This window comes from Ceratotherium simum, chromosome 8 (assembly GCF_057802395.1).
Source record: "Ceratotherium simum simum isolate JZ-2026a chromosome 8, ASM5780239v1, whole genome shotgun sequence".
Classification (NCBI taxonomy): domain Eukaryota; kingdom Metazoa; phylum Chordata; class Mammalia; order Perissodactyla; family Rhinocerotidae; genus Ceratotherium; species Ceratotherium simum.
Window position 1 is genome coordinate 70,971,686 of NC_141907.1, and position 19,133 is coordinate 70,990,818.

At 39.1% G+C, this 19,133-nt stretch overlaps 1 protein-coding gene across 14 annotated transcripts in view; it reads left to right on the top strand.

Annotated features, from left to right (window-relative positions):
* The first annotated feature begins 692 nt into the window (after positions 1-692).
* Positions 693-19,133, top strand: part of PTPN13 (protein tyrosine phosphatase non-receptor type 13) — a 210,396-nt gene continuing 191,955 nt past the window's right edge. For 10 of the 14 annotated variants that reach the window (XM_014787858.2, XM_087434547.1, XM_014787859.2 and 7 more), the window contains exon 1: positions 693-1,171. Coding sequence is in view for 1 of the 14 variants with exons in the window: in XM_087434553.1 (XP_087290679.1) it covers positions 2,065-2,143 (79 nt within the window). In the remaining 13 variants the exon portion in view is untranslated. Of the gene's footprint in view, positions 1,172-1,944; positions 2,144-12,406; positions 12,457-19,133 lie in introns of those variants that run through there. The other 4 variants (XM_087434545.1, XM_014787867.2, XM_087434553.1 and 1 more) reach the window with 4 other exon arrangements.

Sequence of the window (19,133 nt, forward strand, 5' to 3'; positions counted from 1 at the left end):
AGGGCATTTGGGGTTGATGAAGTGCAGCCACCACACCTCTGAAGATCACTTTACAGCTGTGGGAACACTCACCGAGCTGTTTTCGTTGACCCCGCCATTTCCAAGTTGCTCTTTGCTGCAGGGGGCTGGTACAGCCCTGCTCCCTCTTTCTCTCTCTCACTCTCCTCTTCTCTTCACCCTCTCAAAGCTCAAATCGGCCAGGTGAGGATATGGAAAGAAGGCTGGAGGCAGGGGAGGGACAGGGGAGGAGGGGTTATTTAGATTGAGAGGGGAAGAGCAAGCAGTAGGCATTCTTCACTCTCCCTCGCACTCCTCAGAGCCGTAAAGTTCTGTTTCTGAAATTGGAAGTGTGGGGGCGGTCGGCCGCATTTTCGACTTGGCCTGAAATGACGAGTCCACACTACAGGGGCTAAGAATTTTGCTGCCGGGCCATCAACCAGAAAGTCTGGCTGGCCAGAAGAACGCAAAAGCCAGGCCCGAGGCACCGGTTGTCATAGGAACCGGGGCGCTAGTCTCTCCGGCGACCTCGTCCCTAGGGAGGGGGCGGGGCTGGAGGCCCGGCGGACCAATGAGGCCGAAAGGAGCGCAGCGTCGGAGCTCCGCGAACCTCCCGGAGCCCGGGAAGGGTTGAGTGACAGGAACGGGGGCGGGGCCGGCGCGGCCGCCTGAGGTGGAGCCGGAGTTGTGCGAGGAGCTCCGGCAGTCGCCGCGCGGCGAGGGTGACACACGATGGTCACGGTCTCTGGAGACCGTCGTGTTGGTGAGCAGCACTCCCTGGCTCCCCGGCCCGCCTCAGCCTCCAGGGCAGCGCTCGGAGCGGGCTGCAGGAGCTGAGCCGCCCCGCGCCAGGGGGTCTTGGCGAAGCTCTTGGAGGCGCGCAGAGCACAGGAGGGCGGAGAAGGTGCGCGAGCGCTCGGGGGTCAGGCGGTCGGCTGGCCGGGGTCGCCGCTGGAGGGGCGTTTCCGAGGCGTGGAGGAGGAGGAGATGCTGCTCCTCTTCTCCCCCTCCCCAGGCTCCTTCTCCAGCTCCTTCGGCCCACGCCCGCAGCCGCTTGGGGGAGAAGTGGTGGCTCTCGGCGCCCGCGGCGGCTGCCGGCGGCCCGCCCCGACGCCGCGTCCCCGCAGCCCTCGCCCGGCGCTCCTGTAGCAGGACCGCGTCTTCGGACGAGCCGGTAAGGACGAGCGCGGCCCCGGGCTCTGCACTGCATGTGCAGAAGTGCAAAGCAAAGTACACCGCGCTCGCTCTCTTCCTCTTCGCTCTTGCTCCAGCCCCTGAAACCAACTCTTCTGTTGTCCTGGCGGAAGGAACTTTTCTTTGGTTTTCGTGGTGGGGTGTTTTTGTATGTTGGAGGGGGGGTGGGGTGACTGGGGTGGAGAAGGATGAGATGAAGTTTAATTGGGAATTAGGTGGATCCACCTTCCCCGCGGGGGAAAGCCGGATTCTTGGGAATGAAACCCCAGAGGGGAAGTAAGAGATTGCGGGAGAGATGAAGTGACATTGCCCCATCATGCTAGTAAGCTCTGCTCTGTGTGTGCTAAGGGAAGGGCTCCCGGAGTCTGTTTCTAATTTCTGTAAATGATTGTGGACATGGTGTGGTTAGAGGCCGCCCAGAAGAATGTGTATATGTAAGGGCTCGGAGGAGCGCGGGTGGGGTGGTGGGGAAGGGAGGCAGAGGGAGAGACACTGCCTGATGCGAGCTCTTGATTGCTTTTCTTCTCCATGCTCTAGTTCACCGCTGCCCCTCCCTTTGCTCATTTCATGGTACTGGAGTACAGAAAGCTGGAAAGCTCAAGTTGGGTCAAGTCAAGAAAATTCTTACGAAGTTTAATTTCGCTCTGTCGTGAATATATTGGAAAAGGGGGAATGGGGAGAAATATTACCACTAAAATAGATTTACAGCAGTGCAGTTTCATTGGCCTTACGCGTATGTGATCGACACCTCCATACCCTTCCAACTAGTCTCTTCTACCAGCCTTGTGTCATTTTCGTTTAATTGCATCTTTGAAACAACAAACGCGGTGACTTCATAGGGAGCTGCCTGGAGCTGAGTTTACTTCTCAGAAAATGGGGCAATCGGGTTTGTTTTCAAGGCGGAGATCTAAACAAAATCTAGGACACCTGATCTGTGGGTTGAAGGGCACTGGTAACTAATTAGCAAGATTTAAAATTTTTTATCTACAGAGTTTACTAAAGGATGAGGAAAAAAAAAGTCGCTGTATTATGAAACAAGCCTTGGTATTTTCCCAAATTCTTGATGACTGGGTTGGCAGGGTCAAAGTGAAAACTTGCTTGGTGCTCATTGGTTGCTTCTGTTGGTGCTATGATATGAATATTTCTCGTTTTAATATCATTAGCATTTTTTATTAAGTTCATGCATATATTCAGTAAATTCATACAGAGGCAAATTGACTGCTTTATCATCCAATTCTAAATTTATTATACTTTTTTCATAACGTTGTGTTCTAACGTTGTTCTAGGGGCTTTGTGGGAGTATGTGTCCGGGAGAGGGTAGGATGGTAGCGGGAATTAAAAATAGAAAAATATCTAGTGTTACTGAGAAAAGGGACTAATTTGTAGCATCTTTCACTTTTAGAATTAGAGAATTATGACTTAACCATTATGTAGGTTTGTCTTTTGGATTTACATTCGTCCCACCAAAATTTTTATTTGCTTGTAAAGCCTACTTATTTTTTGGAGGGTGATTACCAGCAGTCAAAAATATTTATAAATAGCTTTTCACGTCACAAGTAACACACACATACACAAACCATTAAAACCAGTATCAATTTAAAGGATAGATTTTGATACTATGACAGGAGTCAAAAGTTATAAAACTTACGTTGTCTTTGCTGGAGGCATGCCTCTTAAATGCAGGAAGTGAATGTGAGAATTGGCTAATCAGTTGGTTTTCGTTAGATGACAGGTGTCAATCTTCAAATGAATGGAAATTATGTATTTTTTATTAAGAAAAAGAGGTCAAATCTTTGCTTTATTCCGCTTTTAATAGGTTAAGGATTGGATAGGGGAGCATTTCACTCAATTGAGTAGTATATGTTTTTTCAAGTCACCTTATTGCCCAGCCTCAAGCAGGCTGGAGAAAAGACCACTGGGGATAAGCTGCTGCTGCTTCCTCTTTTCTTTTTTTTTTTTTTTTTTTGTGAGGAAGATCAGCACTGAGTTAGTATCTGATGCCAATCCTCCTCTTTTTGCTGAGGAAGATTGGCCCTGGGCTAACATCTGTGCCCGTCTTCCTCTACTTTATATAGGACGCCACCATAGCATGGCTCTACAAGCGGTGCGTAGGTCCGCGCCCGGATCCAAACCAGCGAACCCTGGGCCGCCGCAGCCGAGTGCATGCACTTAACTGCTTGCACCACTGGGCGGCCCCAATGCTGCTTCCTCTTTTTGACAGAGTTTGTAATTTTTAAATAAACTACAAAACATGTTTTGTGGTATAATTTAACTGTAATTAATACCATTTGAAATTGAAAAAAAACACTACTATACTCCAAGCCAGTGCATTTAGGAGTTACCTCTGTCAACATATTCTTTATTTTTTATTTTATTTTTTTTTTGTGAGGAAGATCAGCCCTGAGCTAACATCCGTGCTAATCCTCCTCTTTTTGCTGAGGAAGACCGGCTCTGAGCTAACATCTATTGCCAATCCTCCTCCTTTTTTTTTTTCCCCAAAGCACCAGTAGATAGTTGTATGTCATAGTTGCACATCCTTCTAGTTGCTGTATGTGGGACGTGGCCTCAGCATGGCCGGAGAAGTGGTGCGTCGTGCGCCCGGAATCCGAACCTGGGCCGCCAGTAGCAGAGCATGCGGCTAAGCCACGTGGGCCGGCCCTGTCAACATATTATATTGGAATATGCTTTGGGAGAAGTCTGCCATCAATTAGAAGACTGAGTTGAAGGTATTCTCCTAGCCTGCGTCTGATGTAACCAAGTGTGACTCATTTAAGTTAATGTCACTTGACAAGGTAGGGGCCTAGAAAAGGAGAAAAAGACATTGGGTCTCAGGATACAGGGGTTAGTGCTGATGGGAAGGCTGAGGATCTGTTGCTCTAGATTTCTCATTTTTTCTCTGAGAACCTGTCTCTCTTAATTTGAAAATTAAGATGAGTTGAACAACTCAGGAACTGGATTTAAAAAAGATAGCTTTTAATGAGAAAATTAATATAGGACTTTCAGTGACCTAAATTAAAGTAAAAGTTCCATACTCACTGTAAATATGTCACATCAAAACTGTTGTCTGTAAACCGCTCTGGGAGGAAGGAGTTCTAGTAGTCCTTTGAGTCTAGGGGTCAAAATGAAAACATCTTTAAGACCCCTATCTTATTCCTGTTTAGTGTCAGGCACCGTGAATGACCATCGTGTTCTGTCCTGTCCAAAGAATGTGTGACTATAGCTAATAACTTGGGAGGCAGTAGGAGACCAATTGTTTAACTTCTTAGGATTAAAAGGCAGCAACTCCTAAATGGTCTGATATAGAGGCTGGTATAGATTTGAACCTTAGATGAACATGCTTTTCCTAGGGGTTGCTGTCAGGTGCTTAGGAAATACAGGAACAGGGATGGGTTTAGTCACCTCTTTAAGTGTGTTTGCCTTATCCTGTGCTCCACCACTGAATCCTGCTTTTTCTTTTTTGTTGGATTTCAGTGTGAAAGTTTACTGAAACAAACTCCCTCAGAGAGAATCCTGCTGTAGTATAGAGAGTGTGGACTTTATTTTCTGACAAACATGTGTCCAAATCCTAGAGAGCATTTTTAAATTTACTTTCCACATCTGTAAATAATTTAGTAATATCTACCTGCCAAGGTATTTTGAGGATAAATATGCAGAAGTGGCAAGTGCAAGTTGACACTCAATATTTGGTTTATTTCCTTCCTTTCTAATCTCTTTTACATAAGTGAATAACATTCAATAATAATGAAAACTGCTGATTGTCTATTCATTCCTGAATGTTTAGAGCGTGTAACTCATATTTAGCCCTCAGGGGTTTTGATTTGAATCTGTGTTGTCGAAAGGCCCTCTTTGCCTACCAGCAAAGAAATGTCTTTGGTTGCATACTGCAGCAACGTTTAATAAACAGTTTCTTATTGTCTTTCTAGTTTAGTGGTATTCAACTCTGGCTGCATGTTAGAATCACCTGGGTAGCTTTTAAAAATCTCTATGCCCAGACTCAGCCCAGACCAATTAAACCAGAATCTTTGCGGGGTGAGACCCAGGCATCCATATTTTTGGAAGGTCCCTAAGAAATTACAACATGGAGCCAACTTATGAACCAGTATTCTAGTCCTCTCTATAAGGTGAGTATAGTAAATTTGATTCCCACAAATGCAGCAACATTTTATGTATTATGGTCCGTTCTTAGATATAAATCACAAGAATTAAAAAAAAAAAAACCTCTGTCTCGGAAGCGTCTATATATATGCCTGTCTACAGGACTTTTTCCTATTTGAATCAACTGAAGGTACGCATATTTCCCTCAGTTCCTTAAAGCTGCACTGTCAATGTAGTATTCCCAGCCACATGTGGTGAATTTTAAATTAATTTAATTAGATACAATTTAAAATTCAGTTCCTCATTCCCACTTGCCATATTTTAAGTGCTCAGTATGCTCTGAGTCTAACCAACAGCTTGATTGCCCTTGTGTACTACAACAGTTTCAGGTCTGGAAATAGAGAAAATCATCATTTCAACTGAAGTGTTGGAATTTGGTTCAAGGTATTCCTATCTGGTGAAGGCTGTTTTTTTCTTTTCCATATGGAGTCTCTTAATTGTCCTGTGATATGATTGAATTTTCCAGCAGAAAACCATCTTATTAGTTTTAACTGAACATTCAGATGCATGAAAGACTTTATTTTTTCCCACAAGGGAAGTCATCCCCTTCAACAAAAATAAGATTTCTAAACAACTTGAGATGGTTGGAAGCTAACACTATGTCATGAATTTTAATGGTGTTTGACACTTGTTAACCACTGATGCACAGGTTAGAAGAAACTGCATCCTGAGTTCATCTCACCTGCACCCTCTCCTTAACACACCTGAAATAATCAAATTTTTCTTTATTGGTTTAGTGTGTTCTGAGTAGAAATAGAAACAAATTATTTTCATTTAAAAGTATTCTTTCTTTGTTTTTTTCCTTATTGGTAGATGGTGCATTTCCCTTTTTTTTCCAGCCCTAGTGGTCTAGTGGTTAAGATGGCCCCACTTCATTTCCCGGTCAGGGAACCACACCACTTGTCTGTCAGTTCTCATACTGTGGCGTCTGCATGTTGCTGTGATGCTGAAAGCTATGCCACCGGTATTTCAAACCAGCAGGGTCACCCATGGTGGACAGGTTTCAGCAGAGCTTCGGCTCCAAGACAGACTAGGAAGAACGACCTGGCCACCCACTTCCAAAAAAATTGGCCTATGAAACAGCAGCGGAGCGTTGTCTGATATAGCGCCAGAAGATGAGAGGATGGCTCAGAAAGAACGGGCAGGGTTCTGCTCTGCTGTACCCAGGGTGGCTAGGAGTCGCAATCAAATCTACAGCAGAGGGGCCGGCCCCGTGGCTTAGCGGTTAAGTACGTGCACTCCGCTGCTGGCGTGTTTGGATCCCTGGCGCCCACTGATGCACCGCTTGTCAGGCCATGCTGTGGCAGCATCCCATATAAAGTAGAGGAAGATGGGCATGGTTGTTAGCCCAGGGCCAGTCTTCCTCAGCAAAAAGAGGAGGATTGGCATGGATGTTAGCTCAGGGCTGATCTTCCTCACAAAAAAAAAAAAAAATCCACAGCACAAACAACAAACATTTCTTTTTACATGTTACATAAACACATGCTTTTTTTTTTTTTTCTTACCTCCATTGAAAGTTATTTGTGGAAAGGATACCTGAGGGAATGCTTTGTATAAAATATCATTTTCATGTTTTAAGGTTTTTTCACTTAGTTCTAATGTAGTCTGTGGAACAAAAATGAAATATTCTTGTTGAATAATTTAAATTAAGATTAGAATGATTATGTAACCTGAAAATGTGGTAAAAGTGTTCAAAGTTGGTGGGGTTTTTTTTTTTTTTGGAAGAAAGAAAAATTAGCCTGGGAATTTTTTTAAATAAGAGAACACTTTTAAGAATTTAGTATCTCTTAGTACTGCTTAAGTATTACTTAAGCACTTTTTCTATAAAAGTGTAATTTTTAAAATAAACATTTAAACTATTAAAGGATGATTAATTATTTTAGGTCTTAGTGTAGTCAAATATCTCTTCTAGAAAATATAATGTAATTCAGTTTTTGAAGTGAAAAGAAATACTTTGGTACAGGAATTTTTCTTATTGTAAGGTTTTGAATTATAGATTCATTTCCTCCTGTCTTTCATATTCTTGAATTGTGTTAAGATGTAATTTCATGGAATTACTTGAACATAATATTGATTAAATTTGTTCTTGATATAATCTGTTTTAATGTTATTCTGATGCCAGTTTCTATACTTAGTTTAAGGAATGAGCTTCAGGCAGTGATTCAGACATAACATATGTAACATATCTCAGTTTTCTAAGTACTGTGTGAAAATTTACCAAAGCTAAAATGTATCCTTTTAGCTGTACTTCATGAAAGCTGGAATAGGTGTTTTGTTAAAAAAAATTTTTAAACCTGATAATTAAAAAAAAAAAAAATATATATATATATATATATGACCAATACAATAGAAATTTTAGTTCAGGAATGTGCAATTATCAAATCTAAACTAGATAAAACTGTATTGTAGATATATAACATTCAGTTGAGTTCAATCAGAACCTTGAAATTCTAACACTGCTTTGAGGTATATAGAAATGAAAAGCAAATAGGATATGTGTTATTATATAGTATCTGGCAATACTGTTACTTCAGTTATAATTCAAGTCAACATACCCTCCAATGTTCTTAGTTATATCATATAATTCTTAGTTACAATGAAAAATCTAGACTATATTATTCTCCATTATTAAAATTTAGTAAGAATTTCCTTCAATTTTTTTTTTCTTTTCTTTATTGAGGTAACATTGCTTTATAACATTATGTAAATTTCAGGTGTGCATCATTATATTTCGATTTCTGTGTAGACTACATCATGTTCACCACCCAAAGACTAATTACCATCTGTAGCCATACACATGTGCCTAATCACCCCTCTTGTCCTCCTACCTCTCCCCTTCCCCTCTAGTAACCACCAATCTAATCTCTATCTATGTGTTTGTTGTTGTTGCTTTTGTCTTCTACTTATGAGTGAAATCATACGGTATTTACCTTCTTCTGTCTGACTTATTTTGCTTAGCCTAATACCCTCAAGGTCCATCCATGTTGTCACAAATGGCAAGATTTCATCTTTTTTCATGGCTGAGTCATATTCCATTGTGTCTATACACCACATCTTCTTTATCCATTCATCCCTTGATGGGCACTTAGGTTGTTTCCAAGTCTTGGCTGTTGTGAATAATGCTACAGTGAACATAGGGGTGCAAATATCTTTACACGTTCATGTTTTCGTGTTCTTTGGATAAATACCCAAAAGTAGAATAGCTGGATCATATGGTAGTTCTATTCTTAATTTTTTGAGGAATCTCTGTACTGTTTTCCATAGAGGCTGCACCAGTTTACATTCCTACCAGCAGTGTATGAGGGTTCCATTTTCTCCACATCCTCTCCAACACTTGTTATTTCTTGTCTTGTTAATTAAAGCCATTCTGATGGGTATGAGGTGATATCTCATTGAAGTTTTGATTTGCATTTCCCTAATAATTAGTGATGTTGCACATCTGCTCATGTGCCTGTTGGCCATCTGTATATCTTCTTTGGAAAAATATATGTTCAGATCCTTTGCCCATTTGGGTTTTTTTGGTGAGGAAGATTAGCCCTGAGCTAACATCTGTTGCCCATTCTCCTCTTTTTGCTGAGGAAGATTGGCCCTGGGCTAACATCCATGCCCATCTTCCTCTACTTTATATGTGGGATGCCTGCCGCAGCATGACTTGATAAGTGGTACATAGGTCTGACCTGAGATCTGAACCTGTGAACCCCGGGCCGCCAAAGTGGAGTGTGTGAACTTAACCACTACACCACCAGGCCAACCTCCTTTGCCCATTTTTTAATTGGGTTGTTTTTTTGTTGTTGAGTTGTATGAATTCTTTATATATTTTGAGTGCTAATCCCTTATCAGATATATGATTTGCAGATATTTTCTCCCAATTGTTAGATTCTCTTTTCGTTTTGTTAATGGTTTTCTTTGCTGTGCAGAAGCTTTTTAGTTATATGTAGTCCCATTTATTTATTTTTTCTTTTATTTCCCTTGCCTGGTGGGACATAGTATTCAAAAAGATACTGCTAAGACTGATGTCGAGGAGTGTACTGCTTATGTTTTCTTCTAGATGTTTTATGGTTTCAGGTCTTACATTCAAATCTTGAATCCATTTTGAATTAATTTTTGTATGTGGTGTAAAATAATGGTCTACTTTCATTCTTTTGCATGTGACTGTTCAGTTTTCCCAACATTATTTATTGAAGAAGAGACTTTCCTTTCTCCATTGTATGTTCTTGGCTCCCTTGTCGAAAATTAGCTGTCCATAGATGTGTGGGTTTATTTCTGGGCTCTCGATTCTGTTCCATTGATCTGTGTGTCTGTTTTTGTGCCAGTACCATGCTGTTTTGATTACTATAGCTTTGTAGTATATTTTGAAATCAGGGAGTGTGATACCTCCAGATTTGTTCTTTTTTCTCAGGATGCCTTTGGCTACTCGGGGTCTTTTGTTATTCTATATAAATTTTAGGATTCTTGGTTTTGTTTCTGTGAAAAGTGTCACTGGGACTTTGATAGAGGTTGCATTCAATCTATAGATTGCTTTAGGAAGTATGGACATTTTAATTATGTTAATTCTTCCAATTCAAGAGCATGGAATATCTTTCCATTTCTTTGTATCTTCTTTGATTTCTTTCAACAATGTTTTATAGTTTTCAATGTACAGGTATTTCACCTCTTTGGTTAAATTTGTTAGTATGTATTTTATTCTTTATCCTGCAGTTTGTAAATAAAAGAATATTTTAATGTGGCCACATGATATATCATACTCACTGTGTAACTGACCAAACTGAACTATGTTTTTTAAATAAGATTTCATCTGAATCTTTCTCAGTGTTTATGTTAGTACATCAAGACTACTTCTAACTTCAAAGGAGTTTTAAGTCTGTATTGAGATACTAAGATTTAATTGAAAAATGGATAGTGCTATTCTTCTGCCTAAAGGGATACTAGACAATTACTTTTTGTGAGCCAAGCTAGTTAAGTTTTTCTAGTAACAGTAATGATGAATCTGGACTGATCTAAACACATTCTGATGCCCAGCTCCTTTTTAATTGTTCTTTATTCAGTAAATATACATTGAATTCCCGTTCTTTGCCAGGCACTCTACTAGGTGCTGATGATACACAGAGAGGACACATTTCCAAGACAGCAGATGAATGGAATAGTCGGTGGCCACGTAGCTTAATCATCTGAGTTCATGCCAAGTAAATTGATTGATTGACAGGATATAATGACACAGAACAGCTGTAAAGATCAAGTTAAATAACATGTAAAACTGCCGTGTAAAACTTGACAAACATGTAGATACCTGTCTGAATATGTGTGAATTGTCCTTAGATGCAGCAGTGCACGGTGTTAACCTCTCCTGTTTGATTTAGAAACAGGATAGCACGGCATTTATTTATTTTTTTTTTTTTTAAAGATTTTATTTATTTTATTTTTTGCCCCCAAAGCCCCAGTAGATAGTTGTATGCCATAGCTGCACACCCTTCTAGTTGCTGTATGTGGAACTCGGCCTCAGGATGGACAGAGAAGTGGTGCCTCGATGCGCACCCGGGATCCGAACCCGGGCCGCCAGCATCGCAGCGAGCGCACTTAACCACCAAGCCACAGGGCCGGCCCAGCACGGCATTTAGAGCAGAGAATCTGGAGCCAGGCTGCCTGGGGTTTGACTTCTGACTTTATGATTTACTAGCTCTATGACCTTGTTCAAGTTTCTTAACCTTGCTGTACTTTAGTTTCCTCATCTGCAAAGTAAGAATAGTAACCAGGCCTCTTTTAAGGGATTGTTATAAGGACTAAATGAGTCAATACGTGTAACGCACTTAGAGCAGTGCCTAATGCATACTAAGTATTTAATAAATATTAGCTGTTATTATTTTTCGTATACTTATATTTGATTTATAACAAGTTTCTTTTAAATGCTGGGTAAAGGTAATATATGAACTTAAATATGGTTTCTTGTTTCAAGGTTTATGGCCCTTCTTTGTTCCTTGGGCTACAAGTTTCTTCCACTCATTTGTTTGGCTTGTAGATATATTAACATGTGCTGGATTTTCACATACTTAGCGGAACCTGTAAAAATAAATGTTGTACTACTCATTTTTAGAACACTATTATCTCCTGTTTTGGAGTTACTTTTAGAGCATGTTGTTTTGAATATCCTTTTGAGTGACACATCTCTTAGAGAGCAGGTTTGATTCAATTAAATAATAATTCATGTTTTAGAAAGTTGAGTGGTTAAGGAGTATAATTTGAATTAAAATGAAAAATGATTATAAAGTAAAAGGAGTGATTTTTTTTTTCTTTATTTTGTGAGGAAGATTAACCCTGAGCTAACATCCAATGCCAATCCTCCTCTTTTTGCTGAGGAAGATTGGCCCTGGGCTAACATCCTGCCCACCTTCCTCTACTTTATATGGGTCGCCACCACAGCATGGCTTCACAAGTGGTGCCTCGGTGCATGCCTGGATCCAAACCTGTGAACCCCGGGCCGCTGCACAGAGCACACGCACTTAACCGCTACGCCACCCGGCTGGCCCAAAAAGGAGTGATTTTTAAAATAAGGCTCTAAATATAGTTAGAAAAGAGAGTCTCAGAAATGTTTCTGGTAACATTATACTTGAGGACAAGGGTATATATCCCCCCGAAGTGTCTATTTTGAAAGTCAACACTCTCAGATATATAAATTCTAGTATATGTAAATGTACACATTCAGAGTCTCACAAACAGAGTTATTACTTAATATTTGTGAATCTTTTGCTGCTATGCTCCTGGGAGTAAGTGTTGTGTAGCATAACCTAAAATTCTTTAGAAAGTATCTGTGGGCACATTTCTCAACTGATATTGTGCACACTTTTAGAACCTTTAATATGCTAATAGCTTATGAATCTCCAAGATGATATCATGTATATCATTTTTCATTTGTTTGACAATTTAACTGCAGAATTCATAGTACATCTCTTAGCATCTCTCATAATAGTAGCACCAATTTGGGAAATGCTGCTTGAGATATTCTTGGTGCTTGCCTTATCCAAGACCACTGCAATGAATTATTTGTTCTGCTTCTTCCAGTTTGAAATTGCATTGGGTTGCTAGTACAAGAGACCTAAGCATAACAATGACTTGAAGGTAAGGATTTATTTTTCTTCAACATATCATTAAGTCCACGCATAATACTCCAGAGCTGGTATGGCAGTTTCAAGACATGACAGTGAAGCCAGACATCCTTTATTTTTCTTCTTCACCTCCTTAGTGTGTGGCTTTTATCCTCAAGATGGCCTTATGGTCACAAAATGGCTGCGAGCATTCTATTCAAATATTGTCCTTCTAGGCAGATAGAATATAGAAGAAATGGGGAAAATGGCAAAAAGGGTATGCCTTCCAGCTGAGTCAGATCCTTTTGAATAATTTTCTGGAAAGGCTTAGGCAATGACTTCTGTTTCTGTTGGTCACTCCTATTTGCAAGGGAAGCTGGGAATTGGAGTTTTTTGCTGGGCACTGGCTGTTCCAAAACTAATTGAAGAGAGTGGATTTGGGGGATCCAATTATTGTTCTCTCCAGAGTTTCTAACATCTGATCTCCATTTATTTCTAGTTTAGTGGAATTTGGTTGTAGTATGTGTAGATAAATTATAGACCATATGCTAGGTTTTTGAGGAGATGGTGGGTGGGGGCTTGGTTTTATTGACTTACCACTTGATATCTAACACATAAATAATGCTAATTAATAGCCTAGAGGCTATTTAAGAAACAGGATTACTCTCTGTGCAGGCTGGTTCACGACCATTAAGATTATTTGATACTTTTATACTTTGCGTTGTTTAATACTTAATTCCTTGTAATGATATGTCTCATTCATACAATTTAAAAGTTCAGTATTTGACCCACCATTGAAATATTAAATTATTGTTAATCTTTAACAAGACAAAATTAGTGTATTTATATCCATTCTTAAGTGTTTAGCTTTTGTGAAAACTAAATCTAGGCAATGTCATGGTTTGTTCACATTCAGACATAAATTAGGAAGCATAGTGTGGTAGAAAGAGCACAGATTTTGAGTTTAGATAGTCCTTGGTTTGCGATTTAGCTCTTTTAGTAATTAGAGTCATTTTGGATAAGTAATTTAATCTCTTTGTGTCTGATCTGTAACATGGAAATAATGATAACTACTTCATAGGGTTTTGTAAGCTTTATTCCTGTGTCGTTATACATATGAAATGGTTGAGCACAGCCCACTGATTCAGTTTACAAGAATTCTTTACTTTTCACTTCCCTTTCAGCTGTATGTGCTGGGGAAATAGCAACCTAAGAAATAAGATTAATAATACTGAGACAAAAGCATGGCTTATCTCTTTCTCACCCAGATTTCAGCTTCTCGCGTGTACATTGTTTTGATTAGGTCCCTGACTGTGCTTTGGTTTTCAGATTGTTTTATATGTAAGATCTTTTTAGATGTCGTAGCTACATATAGGCCACTTTAAGTCTAAAACGGTTGACATTTTAAAGGAAAGAAAATGGGTAAATGTGCCATGTCCCCTTCAATATGTGAAAAATACAGAAATTGGTAGAAAAAAATACAAGATTGTTTGACTGTAGTTAAAATAGCAACAATTAGAAATGTTTTACAAGTAATATACATTTATTTTTATTTTGAATGTCTTTTGTTTCTTGTCTAAACTAATTATACAGCTGTAAAGTATTTGACTGCTCTGTGTTTAGAATTGTTTTCTGTATTTTGAGAAATACTGAAAAATAAAAGGAGAATGGTTCCTACCAAAAAACTTAAAATCTAGGTTAAAAAAAAAAAACACGGGGAAGTATGAAACCATTAGATATTACAAAACAATGAATAAGTGCAATAAAAGTTTTAAGGAAGAAAGCATGGCTTGGTTTAATCAGAGGGTTTACCTGAGGGGTAGAGCTTGCGCTGCCTTGAAGACATTATTAGATGTCTGGGAACGAGCATGGTGTATCACAGAACAAGGATATGAGTGAGTGAATTCAGGAGAGAGGACGTTTTTAAAAAGAAGTGCTGAAGATGGCATGTGAAAGTGAGAAAGGTAGGGGGACAGAAGGAAGCAGAGTAAACGAACTAGGAAAGGGCGATGTTCAAGTGCATTAGGAGCGTCTGTGAAGGAGTACATGACCAGTAGTGCCGGATGCCACAGGGAACCAAAGAAAGGTGACTAAAAAAAATAGGAAAAGAACCGTGTGATCAGCTGAATATTATTACCTTCAAAAGAACCATTTTACTATACTGATGAGGAAGGGAAGAAGAAGGAAGTTGAAATGGAGGATGATATTTGGTAGCAAATAGATGAGATTTGGATGATCTAGGAGATTTCATAGATCAGAAAAAAATTTCTTTATAAGATTGAAGATGGTAAAAGAACAGATTCTATGAGATTAAGAGACTTAAAATGCCAGAAAGAGTGAAAAAGAATAATCTCCTTTTATGAAGCTCTGTTGGGATGGGAAGGAATGAGCCCCAGGTAGAGTTGTTGGCTTCAGTCATGAGGAGAGCAGCTCTTGTCTGTGAGATTGAAGGGAAGGCTACAGAGATAGAGTTGGGCCTTTAGGTGAATAGAAATGAAAATAAGCTTCTCTAAGAGAATTTACACTTAATCCTGTCAAAGAGGCAAGATTGTCTGCTTTTAAGTATGGTTTGGGCAGTGGTGAAGAATTGGAAGTTTAAGGAGAGAGGTAAAGGTTAGAAATCATCACTGTTGGGAATGTCAAGGGGAGATTGATAAAAGATTTATATGCCTTATAAGTTTGAAGTTGAATAAATTGAACAGTGATTGCCTAAATCCATATCTGCAGAAAATGAAGAGTAAAGTGTAGAGATTATTGCACTTGGTGATGGTCAAGTACAATATGAGGCCTAGAGTGATGAGGAAACCTCCTGAGGCTGGGAGGGCTGGGTGAAATGGAAAGTGATTTTACTCAGCACTTGCAGAATTTGCTCAATAAGCCAACTGTTGATTGAATCAAAGATATTTATTATTTGCTGCTGTCTGCCACTTTGTTACAATAAACTGTCAAAGGATCTTGAATCTAGGCAAAGTGTGTGTGATGTTTGTTCAATTGAAAATGCTGTGTGGATTAGTTACTGCTTGGTTCACTTAATCTGGGATTGAGGATTGTATTTAAAATGAGCCATTTAGACTGTAAATTCAGGAAAAGTGTTTAAATGAAAATTTCATCCTGTTATTTAATATTCTGCTATAGTAGTTAGGCATTTTATTTACCACTAGTGTGACTTAAGTGTCAGCCTTTATACTTATTTATTATTATAATATTTATCACTAGGATTCAAAATTTAAAATTAATTGGAAATGTTTCCTGCAAATTGCTTTGGCTACAAAAGCATTTTTTATCCTCCTAGAAGTTAGCATTATACTTGGCAGATGTCAATTCCTAAAAAGTTTTGAAATGAACCTCATCTTTCCATTTTTAATTCAGATAAATGTTTTATCTGCTTTAACAAGTGTGATGTAAGAAGTACAATTCAAAAATACATTTAGTATTTTACCAACTCAAGACTTGATTTATTTATTTATTTTATTTTATTTTATTTTTTTCTTTATTGATGTTTTAATGGTTTCTAACATTGTGAAATTTTGGGTTGTACATTTTTGTTTGTCCATCACCATATATATGACTCCCTTCACCCCTTGTTCCCACCCCCCCACCCCCACTGCCCCTGGTAACCACAGTCCAGTTTTCTCTGTCCATGTGTTGGTTTATATTCCACATATGAGTGAGATCATACAGTGTTTGTCTTTCTCTTTCTGGCTTATTTCACTTAACATAATACGCTCCAGGCCCATCCATGTTGTTGCAAATGGGACGATTTTGTCTTTTTTTATGGCTGAGTAGTATTCCATTGTATATATATACCACATTTTCTTAATCCAGTCGTCAGTCGAGGGACACTTAGGTTGCTTCCACTTCTTGGCTATGGTGAATAATGCTGCAATGAACATAGGGGTGCATAAGCCTCTTCGGATTGTTGATTTCAGGTGCATTGGATAGATTCCCAGTAGTGGGATGGCTGGATCATAGGGCATCTCTATTTTTAATTCTTTGAGGAATCTCCATACCGTTTTCCATAGAGGCTGCACCAATTTGCATTCCCACCAGCTGTGTATGAGGGTTCCTCTTTCTCCACATCCTCTCCAACATTTGTTGTTTTTTGTCTTGGTGATTATAGCCATTCTAACAGGCGTGAGGTGGTATCTTAGTGTTGTTTTGATTTGCATTTCCCTGATGATTAGTGATGTTGAGCATCTTTTCATGTGCCTATTGGCCACCTGTATATCTTCTTTGGAGAAGTGTCTGTTCATTTCCTCTGCCCATTTTTTGATCGGGTTGTTTGTTTTTTTGTTGTTCAATTGTGTGAGTTCTTTATGTATTATGGAGATCAACCCCTTGTCAGATGTATGTTTTGCAAATATTCTCTCCCAGCTGGTTGGTTGTCTGTTCATTTTGATTCTGGTTTCATTTGTCTTGTAAAAGCTCTTTAATCTGATAAAGTCCCACTTGTTTATTTTTTCTTTAGTTTCCCTAGTCTGGGTAGGCATGTCATCCGAAAAGATTCCTTTAAAACCAATGTCAAATAGTGTGTTGCCTATATTTTCTTCTATGAGTTTTATAGTTTCAGGTCTCACCTTCAGGTCTTTGATCCATTTTGAGTTAATTTTTGTGAATGGCGATAGCACATGGTCCACTTTCATTCTTTTGCACGTGGCTGTCCAGTTTTCCCAACACCATTTATTGAAGAGACTTTCCTTTCTCCATTGCATGTTCTTAGCACCTTTGTCGAAAATTAGCTGTCCGTATATGTGTGGTTTTATTTCTGGGCTTTCAATTCTGTTCCATTGATCTGTGTGTCTGTTTTTGTACCAGTACCATGCTGTTTTGATTACTATTGCTTTGTAGTATGTTTTGAAGTCAGGGGTTGTGATGCCTCCTGCTTTGTTCTTTTTCTTTAGGATTTCTTTGATTTATTTTTTAATTCCTGCAACAGCATATTGCTGTTAGACAGTCAAAAGCTTCTTGACTGTCTACCAATACTTGGTTGATTGCCTAAAGTCACTTAGTTGATTGTTAAGCAACAGCAAAATTCAGCGTCGTCTTCTAAAAACAGTGTCTTAGCTGGCCAAATCATCTAAAGGATTAATTGTCATTGCCATGATTAATAAAGTGTACATAATGGTGGCTGGTGCATTTCCCTTTTCTGCTGCTTTTTATATTACCAAATATTTCTAAGCAAAAAAAATCTAGTGGAAATAATGTTACTCTAGCTTCTAAATTACTCCTCGTTCACTTAGCATGCCATTAGATGTATTTGACTTCTTAATCATGTGAAAAAGACTTAAGAATTTCTTATTCTGTCTGAAGAGAAATGGTTTCAATGGTATATGCTATAAATAGCAAAATTCATGTTTATGATTCCTTTATAACTATTATTCAATCTGTTTTTTTTTTTTTTGCTGAGAAAGATTCGCCCTGAGCTAACATCTGTGCCAGTCTTCCTCTATTTTGTGTGTGGGTTGCTGCCATAGCATGGCCACTGACGAGTGGTCTAGGTCCACGCCCAGGAACCCAACCCGGGCCACTGAAGCAGAGCATGCCGAACTTAGCCACTACGCCACAGGGCCGGCCCCCTATTATTTAATCTGTTAAAAATTATTTAAATCTTCTTTTACAACCCTAATGAGGGACATTATAAAGATTTTCAAATCCCAGCTATATTCTAACAATTAGCTTTTTAGACTGAACAATATTTTAAAAACTATGATGTAGCAGTTGGTAAATATGTATCTGTGCCATCATAATCTGTAAATTAAGCCAATTAATTTATACACAGACCACACAGATATATATTTACGATGTCTTTCAAACCCCCTAAATGAACACTGAAAATGGTTACAGTGACAAGTAACTATTTGTGTATTTACTGTGTGCTAGGCACTATTTTAAGAATTTGACACACAGGGTATTCTTTATCTTTACAACAATCCTGTGTGATAGATGCTATTATTCTTACTGTACAGATGAGAAGACTGAGGCTGAGAGAGGCTTAATGAGTTGCCATAGGTCACACAGCTAGTGGAGCAGGGATTTTGAATCCATGTCTCTCTGACTCCAGGGTCAGTTATTAACTATAACTTCTCATGTGAAGAGTATCTTTTAAAATGATCAGTACCAGGGAGGGGCAAAAAATTACCTTAATTTACATAGGAAATACGAAAGAGAACTCCACAGTCTATGTTAAAATCTAAATTTATGAAGTTGTTCATGAGCTCTTAAACAATTATTCTTGCAATGGTGGTATATGTTTCTGTCAGCTTTTTTTCCCCCAAGGTCTCCCTCAGCTAACTTGTGGTCTTCATAGTATCAGGTTTCTATAAACTGTTGAGTAGAGTAAAGATAGCGAAGTGTCCTTTTGAAAATCTTAAAAAAATGTTTAAATGCTCATCACAGCATTATTTGTAATGGTATAAAATTAGAAACAACATGTAGCTTACAGAGGAGGAATGGTTTAAAGTATTCTAAATCCTTACAATGGAGTTTTGTGATCATCAAAAATTAGGTTGATAAGACGTTTTTTGCTTTGGGGGTTTTTTTTGATTTGGCCTAAGCTAACATCTGTTGCCAATCATCCTCTTTTTGCTTGAGGAAGATTCGCCCTGAGCTAACATCGGTGCCAGTCTTCCTCTATTTTGTATGTGGGTTGCCACCACATTATTGCTGCTGATGAGAGGTGTAGGTCTGTGCCCAGGAACCAAACCTGGGCCG